Raw genomic sequence first — 25,314 nt, forward strand, 5'->3', positions numbered from 1 at the left:
CACAGTAGTAAATGTGGCAAGTCTGAAAGCCCAATGCAAAAGATTGGGCTTCCAAGGCCTGACAGCAGTATTGCAGGCAAACGTGACCCACAGCCTGAAGTTCGATCATGACATCCTTCTGAGGTCAGTAAAATGAGGATCCAGATTGTTGGATAGGCTGACTCTGTAAACCCCTTAGAGCAGAGGCCTCAAACTCAATTTCACTGAGGGCCGCATCAGGGTTGTGTTTGACCTCGGGGGGGGCAGGGGTGGTGGTGGCCGGCATGATGTCACTCATGTCGGGGGGACACCTGTGGTGGCCCGAATGCTCTGCCAGCAAAAACGGGCTCCCGAGCTCCGTTTTCGGCTGGGACGGCCTCCATGGGCCGGTCCTTTGCTATTCCCAGGGCAGCCCCATGGTCAGATCTAAGTACCACGTGGGTTGGATCTGGCCTCTGGGCCTTGAGTTTGACACCTCTGTCTTAGAGAGAGCTGTAAAGCACTAGGAAGCAGGATTTAAGTTTAAGTGCTGTTGCTATTAGAGAGCTGAAGGACCAAGTTAGGTGTCTCGGAGTTCTGAATGACTATGTGGAGTTTGTTGGGACGCTGACATTACGGAGAGACTGTCATGGAAGAAAAAGCTATGTAGTCCCTAAAAGTTAACATCAATTCGATGGCACATAATTAATCAAACTGTGCACATTTTAACTCTTCTTTCCATTTTCTCCCCGTCTTGCCAGAAATCGGTTCAAATTGCATCCAGATGGGTTCCTATTATTTTCTGTCCTACCTTAGGCTATGTTTACACGTGTGTAAAAATCAGCAAAGAATGCAGCCTATTCTAAATTTTATGTTAAAGGACCGTCCTCCTTTTGATATGCAAATGTCCATGCAAATCCATCCGTATCCTTCAAATTATTGCTTTGAGTAATGTTAGGTTTTTTTTTTTAAAAAAAACCAAATAAATAAAATACAGCAGGTGGTAACTGTGAAACAAGCGGAAAAGGGTTGAATTGGGTTGGGAGTTGGATGGGAAATGACCAGGGAATTTCAAAGTCTCAGGTCTGATTAGGAAGTTGGAAAAAAATCTCCTGGAAATCAGGTCCCCCCCCCATCAAAATAAACCAAGCTCAATATCAGGGGTGGGCTGCTGGGGGTTCGCAGGGGTTCGGACGAACCTCTAGCTAAGATTCTGTGCAGTTTGGAGAACCCCCAAATCCCACTCCTGGCTGGCCCCTCCCACCCCTCCTCTCCCAGGAGTCCTCACGCGGCCTGTTTTGGATGCAGGTAAGCGCAGGGCATGCGTGGAGGCTCAGGGAGGGTGAAAAACGGGCCTACCAGAAGTACGGGAAGGCCAGAAACGGGCCTGTTTCCAGCCTCCAGAGGGCCTCTGGAGCCTGGGGAGGCTGTTTTCACCCTCCCAGAGGCTCGAGGAAAGCCTCCGGAACCCGGGGAGGACAAAAACAATCCTCCTGCCGTGGTACAGGAGGCCAACTAGGCCACGCCCACCATGGCCACGCCTATTCAGCAACTGGCAGAGAATCCCTTGCTAAATTTTTCGAAGCCCACCCCTGCTCAATATAATAAGTAGTATCCCTTGACATAACAGTCCTCCTGTATTCTACACCAGCAGCCGCTGGATAAATCAGGTACTCTATAAATGCACTTAAATTCCCTTTTAAATTAAGTTAAATTAAATGAGTAGCTTTCCTCACACCTTTGGGATGGCAAGTTAACCCCAAGGACAATGAAATACCACCGCAACAATTCAAATCCTATCAAACCAATGTATAAAAGTAGAACTTTTCTCCACATTGAAAAAATAACAACAGAAGTATAATGACTGCGTTTGGCAATCGATTCAGAACAATGAGAAAATTCTCAAGAAATTCTGCACTCCCAATTTCAGTTGGCAATTCAGGTTGTCCTCGACTTACAACCATCCGTACAGCGACTCGTCAAAATTACAGTGGCTGGAAAAAGTGACTTACAGCCAATTCTCACGCTTACAACCATTAAAGCATCGCCAAGGTTACGTTATCTGGCAGGATAATCCTTCCATTCCCCACTATCCAATCAGAGCTGAAGAAGCTTCTTGGATGAGAAGCGAAACGTCTTCAAAGAAAAAATACAAGGAAATTGAGAAGAGGCAGCCTTCTGCTAGTCCTTCAGCTCCTTCAGTAAAGAGTTAGCAGTGTTGCAGAAAGTCAAGAAGCGAAGGAAAGCATTGGTAATTTGAGAAAAGGGAAGGTAACAAGCCAGGAAAGCAAAGGAAAAGCGAGGAACAGCTGGTAGTTTTTAGACGAAAGCTCTGAGATCCCTTAGAAGCAGTTTGATTCTGAAAGATATGGTCTTTTTCCTCCCTCCTGACAGTAGCTGAGCAAAGCTGGAGGAAATTGAGCACATCCGAGGCAAGTAATCAAACGTCCAGAAATAGAGACGTGCAGGAAATTCAAGATGTTTGCATGCGGAGGGCCAAATTAGGAATGCGCAGCTTGGACAATTGTGGATCCTGTTCCAATGCTCTCCGTGGCCAATCTACTACCAAACCTTCGTAGTACAGTGGTCTAAGGCACCCTGTTATTAAGCTGGTTATTAAGACCAGCTGCCTGCAATTACTGCAGGTTTGAATCTCGCCAAGGCTCAAGGTGGACTCAGCCTTCCATCCTTTCTAAGGTAGGTGAAATGAGGACCCAGTTTGTGGGGGCAATAAGCTGACTTTGTATAAATATACAAAAGGATGAAGGCTATTGCTGAGCACATTGTAAGCCACCCTGAGTCTCCGGAGAAGGGCGGCATATAAATTAAATCTCCGAGACTCACCATTGCAAACCCGCAGTTTAAAGAAGCGGACTTACAGAACGACGGCGTCACAAATTTCGACCCGAGAAACTTAGATCGCCATGGGGTTTACAAGCCAGGGCTCGGAACCATGTCTGATCACGCGCGAACAAACCAGATAAGCTATTTAGAAAGATTGCACGGGCCTTTGAAAGGACCCCGCCGTCACCATCTGCTGAACTTGCTAAGCTGTAGAAGGAAAAGTGTGACGTGAACTAAACTATTTGGAGAAGTCGATGGGGTAGTAGAATGACCAATTCGATGGCGGAGACGAAAGCAACTAGCTGAGAAACGAGGAAGTTGTTTATGAAACCAGACAAGGATTGGAGGTCAGACACCAGAGATAAAAAAGAGAAGAGAAGATTTGTAGCCCAGGGTTGAACTGTGGTCTCTGACCTTTGTTGTTTTCTCACGGACATTTCATTACCCAACTAAGTAACATCATCAGTGCTAGAAAGGAGTGGGTTTGCTCTCTGCTATATACAAGTGGCTTGCCACTTGTTGGGGGGGGAATATCTTGGTGATTCCTTGATTAGGCTGTTGTTCACTGTTAGCTTGTTTTCCTGACTTGGTAGTTCCTTGATTGGGGTATTGTTTTGTAGACAGAAATATAGGGTTTCCCCCCCCATGCCATTATCTGCTGAACACCTAACTCCCATAGCACTGTTTTAGGCCTAAAGATATTTACCCGTATAAATAAGCTGTATTGATATTATCCTTCTTATCTTCTCATTTTTCTCATCTTTCTCACCTTCTCACCTTTCCTAATAATTTCTACTATTGGTATCAATGATTTATCACTTGTTGTTGTATCCTATGATTAATGATTATAACTATGATCTATGATCTATGACCTATCACTTTACTATTTGTATGTACACTGAGAGCTTATGCACCGGAGACAAATTCCTTGTATGTCCAATCACAATTGGCCAATAAAGTATTTTGTTCTGTTTTGTTCCATATTCCATTCTGTTCCGTTCCGTTCTGTTCCGTTCCATTCTGTTCCATTCCATTCCATTCCATTCCATTCCATTCCACTGCACTGCACTGCACTGCACTCTACCCTATCCTACCCTACCCTACCCTACCCTACTCTACTCTACTCTACTATCTCTGCTTATCTGGGTGTTCACTGTTAGAAAGAACATGTTCTGTTCTTTTTGTTACCTTTTTGGCTTTTTTATTGTGTCTTTTGAAAGGTATGTAGATGTGGTTTATCTCTATGTGACTGTTGATGGCAGATTTTGTCTGAGTGGCAGTCTTACACGTTGAATTCTCCAACATCCACAAACACTGACAGGGCAAGATACTTGAAAACAAACTGAGCACAAACCCCACTCCCTTCAAGCACTGATGATGTTATCTAGTTGGGCAATGAAACACATGCAAGAAAATAACCAAGCAATCCCCACTCTCTTCTAGAATTGATTTTACCTACTTGGTAATGTTTTACCAAATAACAAATATTAGGGACTTTCCTTATAAATTTGGCCGGATGGTTGGATATAAGAACCAAGTTTCCAAATCCTGAGAGGCACTGAGAAACCTATGAACCCCCCCTCTATGGTCCAGGGCAGGGGTCAGCAACCTTAAACACTCAAAGAGCCACAAAGGTCCTAACCAGAAGCCCCCATTCAATTCTGGAGTCGACCGGAAGATCGGTTTCCCCCACCATAGTCTCCCCTTAGCACAGCGTCCTTTTTCCTCTGCTGACCAGAAGTCCAGTTCCCCCACCATAGAGTCTCCTCCTAGCATGGCATCCTTTTTCCTCTGCTGACTGGAAGTCGGTTCCCCCACCATAGAGTCTCCTCCTAGCATGGCATCCTTTTTCCTCTGCTGACTGGAAGTCGGTTCCCCCACCATAGAGTCTCCTCCTAGCATGGCATTCCTTTTCCTCTACCTGTTGTAACTGAAACCCTTATCAATTGTGGAGCCGACCAGCAACAGGGAGCTGCAGCAGAGGGATGAATGAACCACATGCAGCTCCAGAGCCGCGGGTTGCTGACCCCTAGTCCAGGGTGTCAAAATGCCCTTACCTTTACTTTGGGGTGGGTTTTGACTCCGATCTCGGAGAACGTTGATCTGGTAAACAGCTCCGTAAGGCTCAAAAAGTTCTTTCAATTCTTTTTCTGACCACGAGCGGGGGATCTGCCCGACAAACATCTTAATAGCATCGGGGTCTGGTTGGTCTGAATGATCCAGAGCGCCATTCATCTTGTTAGCTGTGCCGTTGCTAGAAAACACAAGAGAGAACGAAGGTGGTTAGAGAAAAGGGCATTTTACAATGGCTACCAACCTGCCTTCCATTGAGGACCTGTATACTGCATGAGTCAAAAAGAGGGCTGTGAAAATATTTACAGACCAGAGATGGGTTTCAGCAGTTTCTGACCAGTTCTGGAGAACTGGTAGTGGAAATTTTGAGTAGTTCGGAGAACCGGTAGTAAAAATTCTGACTGGCCCCACCCCCATCTCTTCTCTGCCTCCCAAGTCCCAGCTGATTGGGAGGAAATGGGGAATTTGCAGTAAGCTTCCCCTGCCACGCCCACCAAGCCACACCCACTAAGCCATGCCATGCCCACCAAGCCACACCCACAGAACCGGTAGTAAAAAAAATTGAAACTGACCACTGTTACAGATCCCTCGCAACCTGGACATAAACTGTTTCAACTCCTACCCTCAAAACAACGCTATAGAGCACTTTGGGCAGTCACTAAACAAATATTTGTAAGTTGGGGATGACCTCAGAGGTGGGTTTCAGCAGGTTCTGACCAGTTCTGGAGAACCAGTAGCGGAAATTTTGAGTAGTTTGGAGAACCAGTAAATACCACCTCTGACTGGCTCCTGCCCCCATTTATTCTCTGCCTCCCGAGTCCCAGCTGATCGGGAGGAAATGGGGATTTTGCAGTAACCTTCCCCTGGAGTGGGGAGAGAATGGACATTTTACAGTATCCTTCCCCTGCCACGCCTACCAAGCCACGCCCACCAAGCCACACCCACAGAACTGGTAGTAAAAAATTTTGAATCCCACCACTGGATGACCTGTATGTGAAAATAAGACTGTGTCCTTTCATTTAAAAAAAACAAAAACCAAACTATCACGGATGCGGAAGGGAATTCGTATGGCTTTAATGGGTGAATTCACATGGAAACTGACACGGAAAGAGAAGGAAAGGCCCACACAATTGTGTCCTACTTTTCACCGCTGGCTCTGTTTCAAAGCTCCAGAAATGGGATGAAATGGAAAGTATCAAAAGAAGCAAAACAACACAACGGGAGATGAAAGGGGGAGAGAGCGTTAAAAGCAGGCAAAAAGGACGGACGAGCCGTGTGCGCGTCCATCTCCAGTTAAAGGTAGGGACAATGCTCTCATTTTGGTAATGATTCCAGATTGAAAAAATGGCACTGGAAAAGTAGCACTGAGTTGATGGGAGAGCTTTCAAAGAGCAGCGGGGAACCGACATGGGCTTACAGAAAGCAAGAAAGTGTAGCTATCGCACGTGTGGGAGGTCATGCATTAACAGAGTTGCTAATCCCAATTTAAGTAGATTAAAAAAATAAATAAAATAAAATAAAAACCCTAATGTCACCCCTGAAGCTGGCCTGGCCGAAGCCATTTTGGAGCTTCAGTGTTGCCACAGTGGAGCTGAGGGATAGGGGGAGGGGATTAGAGATAGCTGGGGTTCAGTGCAGAGGTGGTATTCAGCCGGTTCGGACTGGTTCAAGCGAACCGGTAGCAGCAATTTGAATTCGTTCGCCGAACCGGTAAATACCGCCTCTGGCTGGGTGAGGAATTCTGGGATTGAAGTCCACATATATTAAAGCAGCCAAGGTTGAGAAACCTCGGTGTAGACAATATTGACCTAGTAGCCTATTTTATTCTTATCTCCTTCCTCTATCAAAAGGTACATTTAAAATATTTAATCAAAAGCAAGATTTTCAGAGTCTTCCTGAAGCAGAAAAGCCATGTCTAAGGAGGGATTAGAACTCACGGTCTCCTGGTGATTGGCTCAAAGTCACCCCGCTGGCTTTTATGCCTAAGGCGGGACTAGAACCTACAGCCTCCTGGTGATTGGCCCAAAGTCATCCGGCTGGCTTTCATGCCTAAAGTGGGACTAGAATCGACAGCCTCCTGGTGATTGGCCCAAAGTCACCCAGCTGGCTTTCATGCCTAAGGCGGGACAAGAACCTACAGCCTCCTGGTGATTGGCCCAAAGTCACCCAGCTGGCTTTCATGCCTAAGGCGGGACAAGAACCTACAGCCTCCTGGTGATTGGCCCAAAGTCACCCAGCTGGCTTTCATGCCTAAGGCGGGACAAGAACCTACAGCCTCCTGGTGATTGGCCCAAAGTCACCCAGCTGGCTTTCATGCCTAAGGCAGGACAAGAACCTACAGCCTCCTGGTGATTGGCCCAAAGTCACCCAGCTGGCTTTCATGCCTAAGGCGGGACAAGAACCCACAGCCTCCTGGTGATTGGCCCAAAATCATTCAGCTGGCTTTCATGCCTAAGGAGGGACTAGAACCCACAGCCTCCTGGTGATTGGCCCAAAGTCATCCAGCTGGCTTTCATGCCTAAGGCGGGACTAGAACCCACAGCCTCCTGGTGATTGGCCCAAAGTCATCCAGCTGGCTTTCATGCCTAAGGCGGGACTAGAACCCACAGCCTCCTGGTGATTGGCCCAAAGTCACCCAGCTGGCTAGGTTGTGCGAACTCCGTGGTTTGGTTCAGCCGTGGCATAACTTGGCATGTTGCATGAATGAGACTACCGTACTGCGATTAATAAACCGTAGTTTACAAACCTCTTTCTGAAAATAATACAGTTCTTTGCAGAGGTTTGGAAAAAAAAAATGATTGCGATTTCAGGTCATGTGCTTAAAGGTTGACAATGTGTCTTCCACTCTATTTCAGTTTAAATGCCGTAATTTTATAGCCCGCTGTCAATTTCACCCTCATTTCAATTTCACCCTCATTTCTTTTGCACGACTCTTGTCAATGAAATTAGATTACGGCTGCCCAATTCTCCGTTTTTAAGGTTACTAATGTTACGTCTCTTGAAGTCGTCTTCCCATTTCTTCTCTATTAGAAGCTTGATTTTTTTTAAAAAAAAAAACATTCTTAAAAGCAAATTACTGCCATTTCAAGAGACAGCCTGCATCATCACCCTTTCCATCACTTAAAAAAAAATACTCTTAGTTCTTTTAAAAGAGGGAGGGGGGGGGAAAAACAGCCCTAGAAAACATCTGGCGTGGAGAATACAGATGATCATTTGTTTATATCTTTCTTTCTCTGTCTAACTGCCTTTTCCAAACATAACCAGATGGAGCCTTTCAAAATCAAATTAATTTCAGATTAATTCACTCTGGACTAATGCCAGTTTCTTGAGTTGGAATTTTCAGGCACTGTTTAAATTGATTTACAGTGATGAACTTAAAAGAGCTAAAGTCCTTAGGGATTTTATTTTATTTTATTTTATTTTATTTTATTATTTTATTTTATTTTATTTTATTTTATTTTATTTTATTTTATTTTATTTTATTTTATTTTATTTTATTTTATTATTTTATTTTATTTTATTTGGGGGGGGGGTTATAAAACCATGCAAAAAGGAACCTGTATTTATTAACTTGCTTTGCACTAAATTCTCACCATTATATCATTTATTCTTCCTTTGCAGATGTATCCTGTTCTCAAAAATACATAAATTCCATCCTATAATTTTGTAAATTTGATTCTAGAACTTGCTTTTATTGTAAGAACTGCTACAACTCTGGAATAAAATAGCAGCCCAAATCTAATTTGTTGGGGAATATATTTTCCAATCAGTGCTTAGGACACAGATAGGCCGCAATTTATGACCACACTTACGCTCATAATTTCTGTTGCTAAGTGAAACAATTGTTGTGAGTTTTGTCCCATTTTATGATCTTTTCTTGCCCCGGTCATTAAATGAATCCCTGTAGTTGGTAAATTAGAAACACGGTTGTTAAATTAATCCGGCTTCTCCAAATTATGACTTGTCAGACGATCACAAAAGGGGATCACATGACCCAGACACATTGCAACCGTCATCAATATGATCATGCTGCAATGGTCATAACTGTGAAAAATGGTCATAAGTCACTTTTTTCAGTGCTGTTGTAACTTCGAATGGTCCCTAAATGAACCGCTGTAAGTCAAGGAACGACCTGTAGTTTTTGGTAACCTGGTGTTTTCCTGATGGAACGACAACTCCTAGAATTCCTAATTTTTCACACATTTCTGCAAAAAATTAAGCAAAGAAGGAGACTTGGACAGGTTTTGTAAAAACCCCTTTCCATAAAAATCTCGGTGAGGCATAAATCTTTGAAGGTTGGAAATTTTTTATGGAGGAATTTCAACTCCAATTCTCAAGATACTTTGGGAAAACCATTAAAATTAACCAGCATACAATTCATACTCATATATAAAACTCTAATCAAACTGAAAAAGATTGTTATAGGGATCTTTATTTCTTCCAATGGATATTAAAGTTCTCCTCCACATCCACCTCCTTGTCCTTGTTTTCCAGCTCCAGCTCCATCACTTTCTCCTCCTCCATCACCACCTTTCTTCTCCTTCTCCTCCTCCTTTTCCACCACCTCCTCCACACTTTTCTTCTCCTTTTCCTTCTCCTCTCCTACCTCCACCTCCATCTTCCTTCTTCTCTTCCTCCTCAACCACCTCCACCTTCTCCTCCATCTTCCTTTTCCTCTTCCTCCACCCTCCTTCTTCTCCACCTTCCTTCTCCTTCTCCTCCTTCCTCCTCCTCCTCCACCCTCCTCCTTCCTTCTCTTCCTCCTCCACCCTCCTCCTCTTCCTTCCTTCTCCTTCTCCTCCTTCCTCCTCCTCCTCCACCCTCCTCCTTCCTTCTCCTCCTCCTCCTCCTCCTCCACCCTCCTCCTTCCTTCTCCTTCTCCTCCTTCCTCCTCCTCCTCCACCCTCCTCCTTCCTTCTCCTCCTCCTCCTCCACCCTCCTCCTTCTCCTTCCTTCTCCTTCTCCTCCTCCTCCTCCACCCTCCTTCTTCTCCACCTTCCTTCTTCTTCTCCACCCTCCTCCTCCTCCCTCCTCCTCCTCCATCTTCCTTTTCCTCTTCCTCCACCCTCCTTCTTCTCCACCTTCCTTCTCCAGCTCCTCCTTCCTCCTCCTCCTCCACCCTCCTTCTTCCTTCTCCTCCTCCTCCTCCTCCTCCATCCTCCTCCTCCCTTCTCCTCCTCCTCCTCCTCCTTCCTTCTCCTCCTCCTTCCCCTCTCCTCATAATTCCATCCTTCAGCATGAATAATTTGTGGAGTGTTCAGATGTGTAAATGAAAGAAAGGAACCCTCAAAGCAACACGTTCGAACGTCTGTGAAGCCAAGGGAGAAGATCTTTATAAATCTTAGGCTGGGATAAAATGGGATGAATAATTCATAGCTCAGTAAGAGGTAGGAAGCCAAAGCCTTGTCATAACACATGGCATCGATCAGGACATCACAACCAGCTTTCATAGGTTCATAGCCGGAAGAGAGTTCCATTCAGCCCAATTTTCTGCTGCTTTCAGGAATCCAAATTAAAGCAGTTTACGATGGATGCCTATCCAGACCCCCTCCTCATCCACTGGACCAAACTCATTTTCTTCACTCCCTGGTGTTCCTATTGACCTATTTTACATTAGATCTTCGATGAAATTCAACCGCAGTAACATTCCTTGTTTTGGCATACTCTGTGAACTTAGCAATGTTCCCTTCACAAATTTACTGGGTCTACAGCGGAATGACACACACTTTTACCTACAGTAAAAATCCTACCACCTCTTGCAACACGCAGCGATGGGTTTCACATTTTGTTATCACCGGTTCGTCGCGAGTGCGCCAGAGGTGGGTTTCAGCAGGTTCTGACCAGTTCTGGAAAACCAGTAGCGGAAATTTTGAGTAGTTCGGAGAACCAGTAGTAAAAATTCTGACTGGCCCCTCCCACATCTCTTCTCTGCCTCCCAAGTCCCAGCTGATTGGGAGGAAATGCAGTAACCTTCCCCTGGATTGGGGTGAGAATGGAGATTTTACAGTATCCTTCCCCTGCCATGCCCAACCAAGCCATGCCACGCCCACCAAGCCACGCCCACAGAACTGGTAGTAAACAAATTTGAAACCTACCACTGGTGTGCGCCCGCTCGCTTCTCGTGTGTGTGCACCTTCCGCATGTGCTACGCATGTGCTTTGCTCACAAGTGTGCCTTCCGCGCATATGCTCGGCCTCAAAAAGTGCCTAAATAGGATGGCATAGAGCTGGGGCCACGATTTCTACTACCTGTTTGGGCGAACTGATCCGAACCACCTCCGACAACAGGCTATCAACCATAGAGACCTTCAGGCTTCTGGGTTCTATAATCTCCCAGGACGTGAAATGGACACCCCTAATATTAAAACCGTCACTAAAAAAAGGCACAGCCAACTCAGTTCTTCCTGCATAAACTCACAATCCTCGGAACTGCTCAAGGATCTGCTAATGCAGTTCTACAGAGTAATTAATTGAGTCTGTCATTTGTACCTCGATGACTGTCTGGTTTGACACAGCAACCAAAACCGGCCAGGTACAAACTTCAACGGATAGTTAGGACTGCAGAAAAAGACCATTGCAACCAGCCTGCTTTCCATTGAGGATCTGTATACTGCATGGGTCAGAAGGAGGGCGGAGAAAATATCTAGAGATCCTTCACATCCTGGCCATAAACGGTTTCAACTTCTCCAGCAGTGCGTTTCACATTTTGTTACCACTGGTTCGCCCGGTCTTCCGTGCATGCGCTTTGCTTGCTCGTGCACCTTCCGCGCAATGAGCCCGGCCTCAAAAATACCGGGGCTGTGATTTCTGCTACCGGTTTGCTCAAACCGGCTGAATACCACCTCTGAACTTCTCCCCTCAGGACGCTGCTATAGGGCATTGAATGCCAAAACAACTAGACACGAAGACAGTTTTTTTCTCCTGTGCCATCATTCTGCTAAATACCCAATTCCCTCAGCACTGTCTTATGCCTAAGGATATTTACCCATGTAGTAGGGTTCTATTGCTGTTATCCTTCTCATCTCCCCATCTTTCCTACCGGGTATCTTATGATTTATCACTTGTTGTTTGTATCTTACGATTAATGACTGTATCTTATGATTTATGATCTGCGACTTATCACTTTGTTGTTTGTATGCATATGGAGAGCTTATGCACCGGAGACAAATTCCTTGTGTGTCCAATCACACTTAGCCAATAAATAATATTGCTAAAGAATGGAGCAAGGAAGTGATCTCTTACTGACAAGCTGTAGGAAAAGGGGAAGGGGGGGGTGTATAACTGAAGGATGCTGCAATCAGCCGTAAATCCAGTTGCGTTGCCAAGTAGCCAAAGTACAATCACACGACCAAGGGAAAACCATCTGAACTTCACATCTGGGTTGTAAATCCAGTTTTTCAGTAAGTTCCAATGGTTGCTAAGTGACTGATTGTAAGCCGAGGAATAGTCCTCGACTTATGACCACAACTGATCCCAAAATTTCTGTTGTTTTAGTGAGACATTTGTTAAGTGAATTTTGCCCCAATTTATAAGAACCATTCTTGCTACAGTTGTTAAGAGAATACACTGATGTTGCAATGGTCATAAGTGTGAAAAATGACTGTAAGTCAGTTTTCAGCTCTGTTGTAACTTCAAACGGTTGTAAGGCAGCTGAGGACTGCCCATATTCTTTTCTAATTATCTTTCTCTCTAGGAACCAATTTTACAGGGTTTTTCAAGATTAAAATGCATGCTGTCCTGAGCTTTTAGGATTAAAAGCAGGATCAATATATATTGCAAATAGTAAAAATAATAGGAAAGAATGGGTTTATTATGGTCTGAAAATTGCAGGCCGGCCTGAATGATTAAAAAAAAAGCATATTATCTTTCCAAGATAATCATTATTTCTTTCCTATCAACCTGTCCTCCTTAGCATTTACTACGCTGCTCTGGTTGAAGGACATGATATTTTCGAAAATATCATGTATTCTCCAATTGTGTCTCTTACTAACTGACTACACAAACAAGTTTAGCCCAACGAATGTATTTGCTCTCCAAGACACCTTTATTATCTGCCTGTTTCCAAGTGCCATTTAGTGTTTTCTACCGAGACTTAACAGCTCTGGAAAATTACAAGATAAATGTCAAAATGTGATCAAGGCCTTAATGAAGCTGTGGTGAGCAAGCAGCAATAACCTTTCTTTCAAATTCCTGTTAGAATAAACTAACTTGTCCAAGGAAAGAATTCTTGGGAGAGATAATTATAGCATTTGTGGATGGAATCAATAGAAGATAGGCTAGCTATCTATGCAAATATAGGACTGAAGGCTAGATGCTAAATAAATAAAATAAAATAAAATAAATAAATAAATAAAATTCTCCCTCTCGTTGCAAGTATAAAAAAATGAATACAGGGAATCTTCAACTTACGACCACAATTGAGTCCAAAATTGATGTTACTGAGCGAGACAGTGGTTAAGTGAGTTTTGCCCCATTTTACGACAGTTTTTGCCACAGTTGTTAAGTGAATCTGCAGATACTAATTTAGCAACATGGTTGTTAAGTGAATCTGGCTTTCTCATTGTCTTTCCTTGCCAGAAGTTTCCAAAAGGGGATCGCATGACCTTGGGAGACAGTTGTTAAGTGAATTTTGCCCCATTTTACGACCACTTTTGCCACAGTTGTTAAGTGAATTTGCAGTTATTAATTTAGCAACATGATTGTTAAATGAATCTAGCTTCCCCCATTGTCTTTGCTTGTCAAAAGTTTCCAAAAGGGGATCGCATGACCTGGGGAGACAGTTGTTAAGTGAATTTTGCCCCATTTTACGACCACTTTTGCCACAGTTGTTAAGTGAATCTGCAGTTATTAATTTAGCAACATGGTTGTTAAATGAATCTAGCTTCCCCCATTGTCTTTGCTTATCAGAATTTTCCAAAAGGGGATCGCATGACCTCGGGAGACAGTTGTTAAGTGAATTTTGCCCCATTTTACGACCACTTTTGCCACAGTTGTTAAGTGAATCTGCAGTTATTAATTCAGCAACATGGTTGTTAAGTGAATCTGGCTTCCCCCGTTATCTTTGCTTGTCAGAAGGTCACAAAAGGGGATCACATGACCCTGGGAAACACTACAATGGTCATAAATATGAACCGACTGCCAAGCGTCCATATTTTGATCATGTGACCATGGGGATGCTGCAATGAAAAACGAAAAACGGTCAGCAGTGAGGAAAGTCCACTGCAGTTTTTTTTTTCTTATTTTTTTGAATGAGCAAAGTTTGGGTAATTTGGTGATGCGTTTTGGAAAGCTGTCTTAAAAACAAAACTCTGCTAAGATGAAATAGCATTCAGAGCTTAGAGAACAGCAGACACCGAGGGTAAGTCAAAGAATTTCCAGCCTTTTTTCATAGGGAGGGGGAAAAAGTGTTTTAAGAGAGTCGGATAAATTATTTAGAAAACGAATGACTCACAGTAAAATAAGTGTTAAAATTCATACAGCTTCAACTGATGATTTTCAACTAGAGTGGAAGTGAATGCACAAGGGATAAATTGGATTCACAGTGAATCTGCACTTTCTTGAGAATGGCATACGTTGGGAATATATAGGGTGTTGTGGCCCGTCAGCGGCCTGTGCAGATTGTAGCTGATTCCGACAGCGAGGAGGCTGGTGTGGTGCTGCGCCAGCAGCCTGTGCAGCTGGCACCTGAGTCGGACAATGAGGAGGCTGGAGAAGATGTGGTGCCAAAGGCAGGGATTCAGCCAGGGCCTTCAGAAGCTCCAGAAGCTCCTTTAAGTGAAAAGGATGAAGAGGAGGAGCCTCTTCTCAATGCACGGGCGCGCAGAGCTGCCAAAAGGCAGGAGTGGCTTCTCAGGAGGAGATCTCCTCAAGAGTAGGGGCTAATTGGCCACTCCCTTAGCCTATTTAAGGAGGAACACCACTTGCAGCAAGCTGTAAGGAACAACTTTAGTTCACTCTTCTTCGCGTCTGGATTCTCTGCAAAATTGCTTCTGGGCTTTCTGTCAACTCTAGGAAGACTGTGATTACGATCACGACGGTGCCTTCCACTGTGCCCTTAAAACCTTCTTTTTCCAGCAAGCCGGGCTGGCCTAACACTTTTTAAAATGTTTCGTGCTTGCCGTCCGGACGTAACATTTTTAATTGTTTGTTATTGTTTTTAATCATGGGGCCAAATTTATATATATCTTTTTAATTGTATTTTAATGTTTGTAGTTTATGCTTTTATTTGGCTGTTCACCGCCCTGAGTCCCAAGGGGGTGCAGGAGGCCGAGTGCTGCCTCTGGCCACGCCCACCATGACCACGCCCACCCAGCCAGTCATTAGGGCAGAGAACCGGTTATTAAATTATTTGAATCCCACCACTGCCCATGACCAGTTTCCACACTTACAACCGTTACAGCATTCCCGTGATCATGTGATCAAAAATGTGGTTGCTTGGCAACTGGCGCGCATTTATGCACTGTCCCAGGGTTATTTGTCAACTTCCCAGAAGGATTTCCAATTCGTAAAGTCAATGGGGGGAAACCAGATTTGCCTAACGACCACATGATTCACTTAATAGCTGCAGTGATTTGTTTAATGACGCTGGCGGGAAAGGTCATAAAGTGAGATGCAACTTATTTAATAACTGCCTTTGCTTAGCAACAAAAAATTGGGGGCTCAATTGTGATCTTAAATTTATTTATTTATTATTTATTAATTAAATTTCTATACCGCCCTTCTCCAAATAGGACTCAGGGCGGTGCACAGCCAAGGTAAAAACAGAGCATACAAAATTTAAAAACGGTATTAAAATAATTAAATATTTTGGCCGTAAATTAAAACAACCCAATTTAAAATCAATTTAAAATTTAACTCAAGCCAGCCCAGCTAGTTGAAATAAATAGGTTTTCAGGGCCCGACGAAAAATCCGAAGGTCTGTTATTGTACGTAACTCTGGGGGGAGGTTGTTCCAGAGGGTGGGCGCCGCCACAGAGAAGGCTCTCCCCCTGGGGGTCGCCAGCCGACATTGTCTGGCGGATGGCACCCTGAGGAGGCCCACTCTGTGCGAGCGTACTGGCGTAAATTGAAGATTACCTGCATGCAATATTTTTTCCCAATGCTTACATATATTTCAATTATACACATACATATTTATGGAGTCCTTGGGGCTTTCTGAATTTGGTTGCTTTCTTGCAGTTTCATCTCCTCAATCAACAACCAACACCCAGATAATAGCAATAGCATTTAGACTTATATACCGCTTACAGCCCTCTCTAAGCGGTTTACAAATGTCAGCCTATTGCCCCCAACAATCTGGATCCTCATTTTACCGACCTCGGCAGGACGGAAGGCTGAGTCAACCTTGAGCCAGTCAGGATCGAACTCCAGGCTGCGGACAGAGTCAGCCTGCAATACGGCATTCTAACCACTGCGCCACCAGGGCTCAGCAACACAGAGATCATCAGAGCGCATAAGTAAAAATTAACACCAAGGTTAATCCTGGACCAAGAATCTGGCAGTAAAACAATAGCCCAATCAAGGAACTCTCAACTCAGACAAACCATCGAACTACAAACAACAGCCCACTCGAGACATTGCCAAGAAGCAAATAACACTCCCACCAGCACTAACAGGGAGAGCCACTTGTTTACAAACAAAAAGCAAACCCCATCCCATCTAGCGTTGATTATGTTACCTAGTTAGGTAGTGAAATGTCTGCGAGAAAAAAACCAAGCACAGAGAACACCAAGGACCAGTTCAACCTGAGCTACAAATCAATAGAATAGAATAGAATAGAATAGAAAATATGGAATAGAATAGAATAGAATAGAATAGAATAGAATAGAATAGAATAGAATAGAAAATATGGAATAGAATAGAATAGAATAGAATAGAAAATATGGAATGGAATAGAATAGAATAGAATAGAATAGGAATAGGAATAGGAATAGGAGTAGGAGTAGGAGTAGGAATAGGAGTAGGAATAGGAATAGGAATAGGAATAGGAATAGGAATAGGAATAGGAATAGAATAGGTTCTCCATCACGGGAATAGGGTAGAGTAGAGTAGAGTAGAGTAGAGTAGAGTAGAGTAGAGTAGAGTAGAGTAGAACAGAACAGAACAGAACAGAACAGAAACACCACTTCCTTGTAACACTGATGATGGTACATATATATCCAACCATCCATGCATATTTTCATTTTTAAATGCTAAAAGTCAGGATGTTTAAATCAAAGGCACCGCATAACTGCAAACAAGGATATTGTACGGCAAGACATCCAACTGTTTCTACAAAGAAGGGAGATTTCACCATCCCTTCGCATACATTCGCCAGTGACTGACTGGGGATTCGGTGTAATGAGCGGCAGTATATAAATATTTATTTCCCTAGGTATTTAATGCCAATCCAATCACCGACCTACTCAAGTGGCTTATCACGTATAAGCAAGATTAAGGAAGCAAAAATAGCCAACGGAGAGCAATACGACATCATAAAACATGGATTTATTTGTTGTCCATTTTTCTGCCCCGCCTCAATTCCCCAGATTCCCAGAGGTTGAAGAAATAAGATTATACTGAAAAATATTAGCCTCGTATAATCGCACCGTTCTCATCTATCTTTCAAAGGGCAACGTAATCAGGGTTTAACCATTTTCCTGAGTTCCAATCATATTGGGGTTACTTCGATCGGTAGAAAGGGTGCCATTCCAGAGAGAAAGGGGCACAATGAAGAAGGATGGCCTCCAACAACTCGGTAGAAAACATCTATGGAGATTCTCAGTGATCCAGGTCACGGTTGTCCCAAAGGTGTTTTTTCAAAAGGCAACTGGACTTTTCTTTGTTTTTCCTTGAAGACGTTTCGCTTCTCATCCGAGAAGCTTCTTCAGTTCTGACTGATTGGTGGAGAACGGAAGGATTTATATTCCTTGCAGTCATCTGGTCGTTAGTACTCTCTCTGAGAATCGTTGAGGCTACTTTGAGGCTTATCTGTGCCCTCAGGGTCACCTGAAAAGTGCAGTTCCAGAAGGTTCCACACCCATTTGCACACCCATCCTCTGTCTAAGACTCCACGCAAACTGAGCCGTGTTAAAACATCCCCGATTGATCTGAAATGCGGCTCTCCCGAATGAACCAGACTGATACCGATCTACATATCCCCAGTGAACAGGCCTTTCAATCTATAGCTATAGATTCTGGTTGTTGTTTTGTTTTTTCCCTGTTTGCTTTCCGAGATCTTTATTTCGGAGGCTTACTTACACCAGATGACAAGTCTTTGCGGTCAATGTCCACAGGCATAAATGTGGAAGAATCCATTTATATTTACACTTTGCTACAACTTCTGATCTGTCTTGAAGACAGGAAATAGATACGGCTAATTAGACGGACTCTCATCCCTACGGAACTGCAGATCTTAAGACCTGAGGCGTCATGTTTATTGCATGCCCCATCTTTATAGGACACCGTTCCCGGTTTTCTCTAACACAGGGGTGTCAAATTCAACGCCCGGGGGCCGGATTCAGCCAGTGGGGTGCTTAAATCTGGCCCACAGAGCTGCCCTGGAAATAACGAAGGACTGGTCTGCAGTGCCTCTGCAGGCAAAAACGGAGGTCACGAGGGCCTAACGCAGCCTCCCGAGCTCCGTTTTTGCTGGCAGAGGGCTGCAGGAGGCCGTCACAGCAGAAAACGGAACCCGGGAGCTTGTTTTCACTGGCAGAGCACTTTGGCCACAACAAGCACCCCCCAACACAAGTGGCATCATGCTGGCCATACCCACCCCGGCCACGGCCACCCTGGCCCCGGGGTGAAACATAACCCTGATACGGCTCTCAATAAATCAAGTTTGACACCCCTGGTCTAACATGTTGGGTGAAAATCAGAGGTGGGTTTCAGCAGGTTCTGACCAGATCTGGAGAACCAGTAGTGGAAATTTTGAGTAGTTCGGAGAACCGGTAGTAAAAATTCTGACTGGCCCCGCCCCCATCCATTCTCTGCCTCCCAAGTCCCAGCTGATCAGGAGGAAATGGGGATTTTGCAGTAACCTTCCCCTGGATTGGAGAGGGAATGGAGATTTTACGGTATCCTTCCCCTGCCATGCCCACCAAGCCACACTCACAGAACCGGTAGTAAAAAATTTTTGAAACCCACCACTGGTGAAAATGTTCTGCTTTTCACGGTTTGATCCTGTCTACACTGGATGAACAGTTCATTTAGAGACCATTCAAACTTGTAACGGCCCTGAAAAAAGTGACTTATGACCATTTTTCACACTTCCAACTGTTGCAACATCCCCCATAGTCACGGGATCAAAATTCAGACGCTTGGCAACTGACTTGTATTTACGACGGTTGCAGTGTCCCCGGGGTCACGTGATCCCTTTTTGCGACCTTCCGAAAAGCAAAGTCCTTGGGGAAGCCAGATTCGCTTAACAACTGCATTACTAACTTAAGAACTGCAACTGATTCACTTAACAACGGTGGCAAGAAAGGTTGCAAAATGGGACAGAAGTCACTTAACAAATGTCTCACTTAGCAATGGAAATTTTTGGGCTCAATCGTAGTGGTAAGTCGAGGAGTACCTGTATACCCTGTTTCCCCCAAAATAAGACATCCCCTGATAATAAGGCCAATAGGGCTTTTGAGCGCATGGCAATAAGGCCAAGCACTTATTTCAGGGTTCAAAAAAATATAAGACAGGGTCTTATTTTCGGGGAAACACGGTAGCTTTTGTAAATTTTTAATTCCTTGCCCAGATGTGAAGGAACGGCTCCGTGGTGCATTATCACTCTCAATGCTGCTATAGGTAGTCCTCAACTTACGACCGCAATTTCTCTTGCCACAGTTGTTAAGTGAATCCCTGCCTTATTAAGTCAAGAGCAGGGGGTTGGACTAGAAGACCTCCAAGGTCCATTCCAACTCTATTAATCTAATGTTTCATTCTAATGAATCACTGCAGTTGTTAAGTTACTAACCCAGTTGTTAAGTGAATCTGGCTTCCCCCGTTGATTTTGCTTGTCAGAAGTTTGCAAAAAGGGGATCACATGACCCCGGGACACTGCAACCGTCGTAAATATGAGTCAGTTGCCAACTATCTGAATTTTGATCATGTGAAACCATGAAAATGAGGCATAAGTGTGAAAAATGGCCGTAAGTCACTTTTTTCAGTGCCGCTGTAACTTCAAACCGCCAGTAAATGAATGGTTGTAAGTCATAATACCTGCACCATTATGGACGGGGTGTCTGGCCCTTCAAAGAATTTCTCCTTCACCTGGAGAAATAGAAACCCACCTAAATTCTCTCCCCATAATCAGATTTGCCCAAGGGTAGGATTTAGCCGGTTCAGACCGGTTTGAGTGAATTGGATGCTACTTTTACATCTGGTTCGCCGAACTGGTAGTGGCAAGGACTGGCTGGCCCCTCCCACCCCGCCCCTCCCAGTGGTCTCCACACAGCCTGTTTTTGGATGCCAGGTACAGGGCCTGTACGGAGTCTCCGGGAGGGCGAAAAACGGGCCTCCCAGAAGTTCCAGAAGTCTGGAAATGGGCCCGTTTCCAGCCTCCGGAGGACCTCCGGAGCTCAGGGGAGGCAGTTTTCGCCCTTGCAGAGGCCTCGCCTCCCCCCGCCGTGGTGCAGGAGGCCGAGTACGCCACGCCCACCATGGCCACGCCTATCCAGCAACCAGGCAGAGAATCCGGTTGGTAAAATTTTTTAATCCCACCTCTGGATTTGCACAATCCGCTTGTGCTGTCAGAGGCTCAGAGGTCTAAAGATGGAATCATTATATTTTCTTGCATCCCACTGTGATAAAAAGTGACATCCTGAATCTCTTGATGTAAGATTAGAAGTCATTAGTTCTCATAACTTAGATATGATGAGGAGCAGCTGATGTACAGAGACCCTGACAGTTCTCCAATAGATAAAACATGAGAAAAATATATAAGAAGGAAAAAAAAAACGCTAAGAGAACGACAAGGAATTGAAAAATCCTCAGAGGTGGCGGCAAAGCTTTTAGTGATGTCATCCGCAAAAATTAATCTGTTTTTGAAACTCTGGTTAAATAGTGCTCTGGTTTGTATAACTTGTAGAAACCGTAGCTCCCATGGTGGCATATCCATTATGATAGCATGAAATGTGTCATGGTATTTGAAAAACCCAGTTTCTCAGATACTCAAGAGTTTAAAGAGGTTAATTGAGGAAAAATACTAATTTAGAGTGACAACTCCTTGGAGGAAGAAAGTAATGTAATGAAGCGGGCTCTGATGGATGACCACTGGATAACTTTCTATTCACTCTATTCTAAAAAGCAATGCATCCGGTTGGAAAGAGTACAAACTCAGCCAAGGTCCTTTTGGTTCCTCTAGGAGGCCTCTAAGTTGTCAGAAGAAAGGAACATTCTAATGACATACATCTTAAAGGTTGGTTAGGTCAAGGGGATCCACATGAGTTAAAAGTTGTCCATCGTTAAAAGATAAAAGAGATGCTTCAGTAATCTACAAAAAGAATTATGACTGTTTTGCAAAGAAACTCTGTAATGTCAATTAAAATTGATAAATGTATAGGACCATATGAACTGCTAACTTCAAAGAAATCCTTTGTCTAGAAGGGTATAAAACCAGTGTACCTAATTCCTGTCTTTGTTCAACGCTTCATGTACAGAGCCTTGAACCTATTGCGCAATATATAAAATCTGTCTCTGATCAACCCAAAAGTTGTGTTTGTCTTATTAAATCCACAACATTTATGGCACCCTGCAGATGGGACTACAAGGCAGAGAACTTTTGTTCTACCAGACAGCCTGCCTCAGTGGGAATCGACACCTCTCCAAGGAAAATCCACTGGCCGGCCATTAGGACTCCTTTGAAGTCCACGGAGATTCAGTGAGGAGGTGCCGTAAACCCGCTGACAAAGACAGGCCAGTCAAGAATCCTTGAAGGTTGATCAGATACAGAGACTCAACATAAATACATAAAAAAAAAAAAGAAGAAGAAGAAAGAAAGAAAGAAAGAAAGAAAGAAAGAAAGAAAGAAAGAAAGAGGAAAAGAAAACAGGTAAGTATAAATCAGAGAGTTAAAGTCTCTCTGTTTAGAGGTACCTACCCATTAAAAGGGTGGAAGAGTGGGGTTTGATCAACCTCCTAGGAGACCAGTTGGCGTGCTGAAGTCTCTGGAATTGGAATTAAGGAACTAAGTATTGTGTGTAATCTTATGTGTGGTAAGAGAAGAACTAATTGCAGTGTTATAAATTTTCTGATAAACTGACATTCTTAAACAGCCAGAGTTTACTGTTCTTCCCTCCCGGGGTTTAGCAGGCAGTTAAAAAGGTGAAGCCTGTCTAAATGGGAAAACAGATATGATTTGATCAATTTGGTGTGATTTCTGTTAAATATATGTGTATATATATAATGATAGTGTGTAAATTTGAATGGAATTTAATTGATTGTGATATGTGTGGCTGTCAGCAAAGTGAGATGATTTGTGCTTGAGGCTGTAAGAGATATTTGAGATTATTGTAATGGTTGGTTTGCATGAAGTGGGATTTTTTGTATGTGAAATTGGTTTAAAGAAGTCTGATTGCAGTACAAATATGAAAAGCCTGTGTGTTGATAAAGTGAGAAATTAGAGAAATACTAATGTTAGTATAGTAATAATACTGTGTTGCTTTGTTGTAAGAATGCTGAATGGAAGAGAGAAGCGAGGCTTCCTTGCGTGCTGTACAACATTTTTTTCCCCTCTTCCCCCCCTCTTTTCCTTTGTAAGAGAGAAACAGTTCCTTTTAACTTTTTTCCTTTCTCTCACCCCCTCCTTTTTTTCCCTGGGAGATGAGAGGCACGAAAGAGGGAGGGGGGCTACGGTTTAACCATTTTTTTCTCTCTCAGAAAAGCAGCCAGAGAAAGGAGAGGGAAGTGGGTGATCGGCTAATGCTGTTGCTGCTAGGTCTCTTTAATTTGCATATGAAAACTTTTCTGCTCTGAATACAATTTTGATTTTATTTTTTCTGGAAATTTTTGGAGGTTTAAAAACGCTTCATTAAACCTGTACTCAGAATCCTGTTGTTTCGCCAGGCTGGGTTAGCAACATAATTTTAAATCAGATGTTTTAAATTTCTGGGGTTTTAAATTGAGCCGAATCCATTTCATATTTTTAATTATTTTAAATTGGTGTTGTCTTGTTTTTTTAAACAAAATAGGCTGTACACCGCCTTGAGTCCTTCGGGAGAAGGATGGTATAGAAATAAAATTATTTTATTCTTATTTTTATTCTATCTCAAAGAAATGATTTTGAAAGATTTTTTTTAATCTGACTTGCATTTTACTATTGTTTTATTTTTGAAGCTGTCTTTCTTAAATGTTTTTTATGTCTGCGTGCATTCTGCATCCTTAACAGATGGCACGTTTGTTCGTTTGTATGTTTGTTTGTTGTTTATTTGTTTGTTTGCTAGTAGCACAAGTTACTGCCCTTTTTGGGAATTGTCACAGAGATGAGTTGGAAATTGCGATGTGTGGTGGGAGAGATTCAGTGGCATTTTTGTCTAAAATGTTGGATTCTGCCTCGAGAGTATGCTTGTTTTTGTTCACTTCAGTTTGCGGGGAGATTAGATAATTGGTGCTGAGGAGCTCATTTGTTTATAGAGGGATATACGGTAGTTGAAGGAAGAGAGGAAGTTTTAAGGGAAGTCAGAAAGTTGCCTTTAAGTTTGTCTACACAGACTTGTGCTGGCTTGGAAATCAGGATGGCAGTGGTAGGAGGAATTGAATGTTATAACAATTCTATGCAAAATTAATTGAATCTGGATCTTGGAGTTTGAAATGGGAGGGACATGAAAGAGGAAGCCTTGAAAATTTGAAACAGGCTTTAACCAGGGCTCCTGTATTGGGTTTGCCAAATTTGGAAAAGCCATTCGGTCTCTTTGTAGACATACACACACACACACACACACACACACACACACACACACACACACATTGAATTGCACGAGGGGTGTTGGCTCAGAAAGTAGGAAATTGACCTTTGGGGGAGCCCTCATTGTAAGCACCCCACATCAAGTCAGAACTATCCTTCAGTGGTGGTTATCTGATTCAAGATTCTAAACAAAAATAAAACAATTTTAATGCAGCAGACAGATTTGATTTTACCTGCAGTTCTCAATTTGAATCAAGCACAGTTCTTAACCAACACCAGATCAATGGATCACCTTGGATGAGAACATTATGGTGTTGAAATAATTGGCTTACATACAAAAACAAGACCTGATTTGGAGGGACACCCCCTGGAGACAAATTGCCTCGAAATTGGTCTGCTTAAACCTTTGAATTGTATTCATTAAATTAAGCTCTATGGACAGGGAGCCTGGATAGCTCAGTGGATAAATGCATTGTAATTTAACACCAGCTGTCTGCAATTACTGTAAATTCGAATCTCACCAGGCTCAAGGTTGACTCAGCCTTCCATCCTTTCTAAGGTAGGTGAATTGAGGACCCAGTTTGTGGGGGGCAATAAGCTGACTTTATGATGGCTATTGCTTAATTCATTGTAACCCTTAGTCTCTGGACATCAATTGGCAAAATATGGGTGGAGTCATTGGGGACTTCAAGCTATTGTACATGAACTTTTAAACTAAGCTATGATTGTATTGGGATATATCCTTTAGTAACATCAATTATAAACAAATGTTTGGTTTGTAAAAAGGTGAATGAACATGCTGTCAGAAAACAACAAATGGCTTTAAGACCATTTCAATGTATTCATGTGGATTTTACAGAATTACCAAAAGTGGGAAGTGTAAAATATTTATTAGTCATAGTGAACCACCTCACAGGGTGGGTTGCAGCTTTTATCTGCAGTAATGCTACAGCAACAGTGGTGTCAAGAGTTTTACCCAACCTAGACAGATTATCATCATATGAACTGTTGTTTGGAGTAGTTTTCACTACAGGAAGCATATGCATTACTTCCTTGGAAACCAGAGACAAAGTATTGAAACAATATGTGTATAACCTGTCCAGATATTTTGAAGTTTTTAGGAAACAAGGACTATTAGCCCAAACACCACCTTTGAAGTTTCCAGTCCACAAATTCCACCACGATGATTGGATGTTAATCCAAACTGGACGGAAGTTAGACCCCAAGTGAACGGGCTCAAGCTCATCAAGGAAATCCATTGAAGTTGATGATCCAAAGGATCCAGCCACCAGTGGGAATAGCATTCTTCATCATCTGGACTATTTTTGTATTTTTTCTTTCTTAGGATTCAGTGGTTGCCTATGCTGTTTCCCAACTGAAAAGGACTACAACTGCTCAGATTCCTTTGCGCACTCGTCCAGATGTATTGGTTTTGTAATTGTGTTTTTAAGATCTTAGGAGGACAATCCTGGATCCACTGGATGAGACTGATACCAGGTGATCATCAGCCTTGCTGAATCACTCCGGAAGCTGATTCTCTACGCACGGCGGAAGATTTGTAAA

The 25,314-nt window shown here is 43.3% G+C and overlaps 1 protein-coding gene across 11 annotated transcripts in view; it reads right to left on the reverse strand.

Annotated features, from left to right (window-relative positions):
- Positions 1-25,314, reverse strand: part of CELF2 (CUGBP Elav-like family member 2) — a 363,207-nt gene that overhangs the window by 180,344 nt on the left and 157,549 nt on the right. For all 11 annotated transcript variants that reach the window (XM_070947540.1, XM_070947538.1, XM_070947536.1 and 8 more), the window contains exon 2: positions 4,860-5,056. In XM_070947540.1, coding sequence (XP_070803641.1) covers positions 4,860-5,056 — 197 coding nt within the window. The remainder of the gene's footprint in view (positions 1-4,859; positions 5,057-25,314) is intronic.

Source organism: Pituophis catenifer, unplaced genomic scaffold, assembly GCF_029215685.1.
Source record: "Pituophis catenifer annectens isolate HBS135680 unplaced genomic scaffold, rPitCat1.0.hap2 SCAF_7, whole genome shotgun sequence".
In the NCBI taxonomy this organism is placed as follows: Eukaryota; Metazoa; Chordata; class Lepidosauria; order Squamata; family Colubridae; genus Pituophis; species Pituophis catenifer.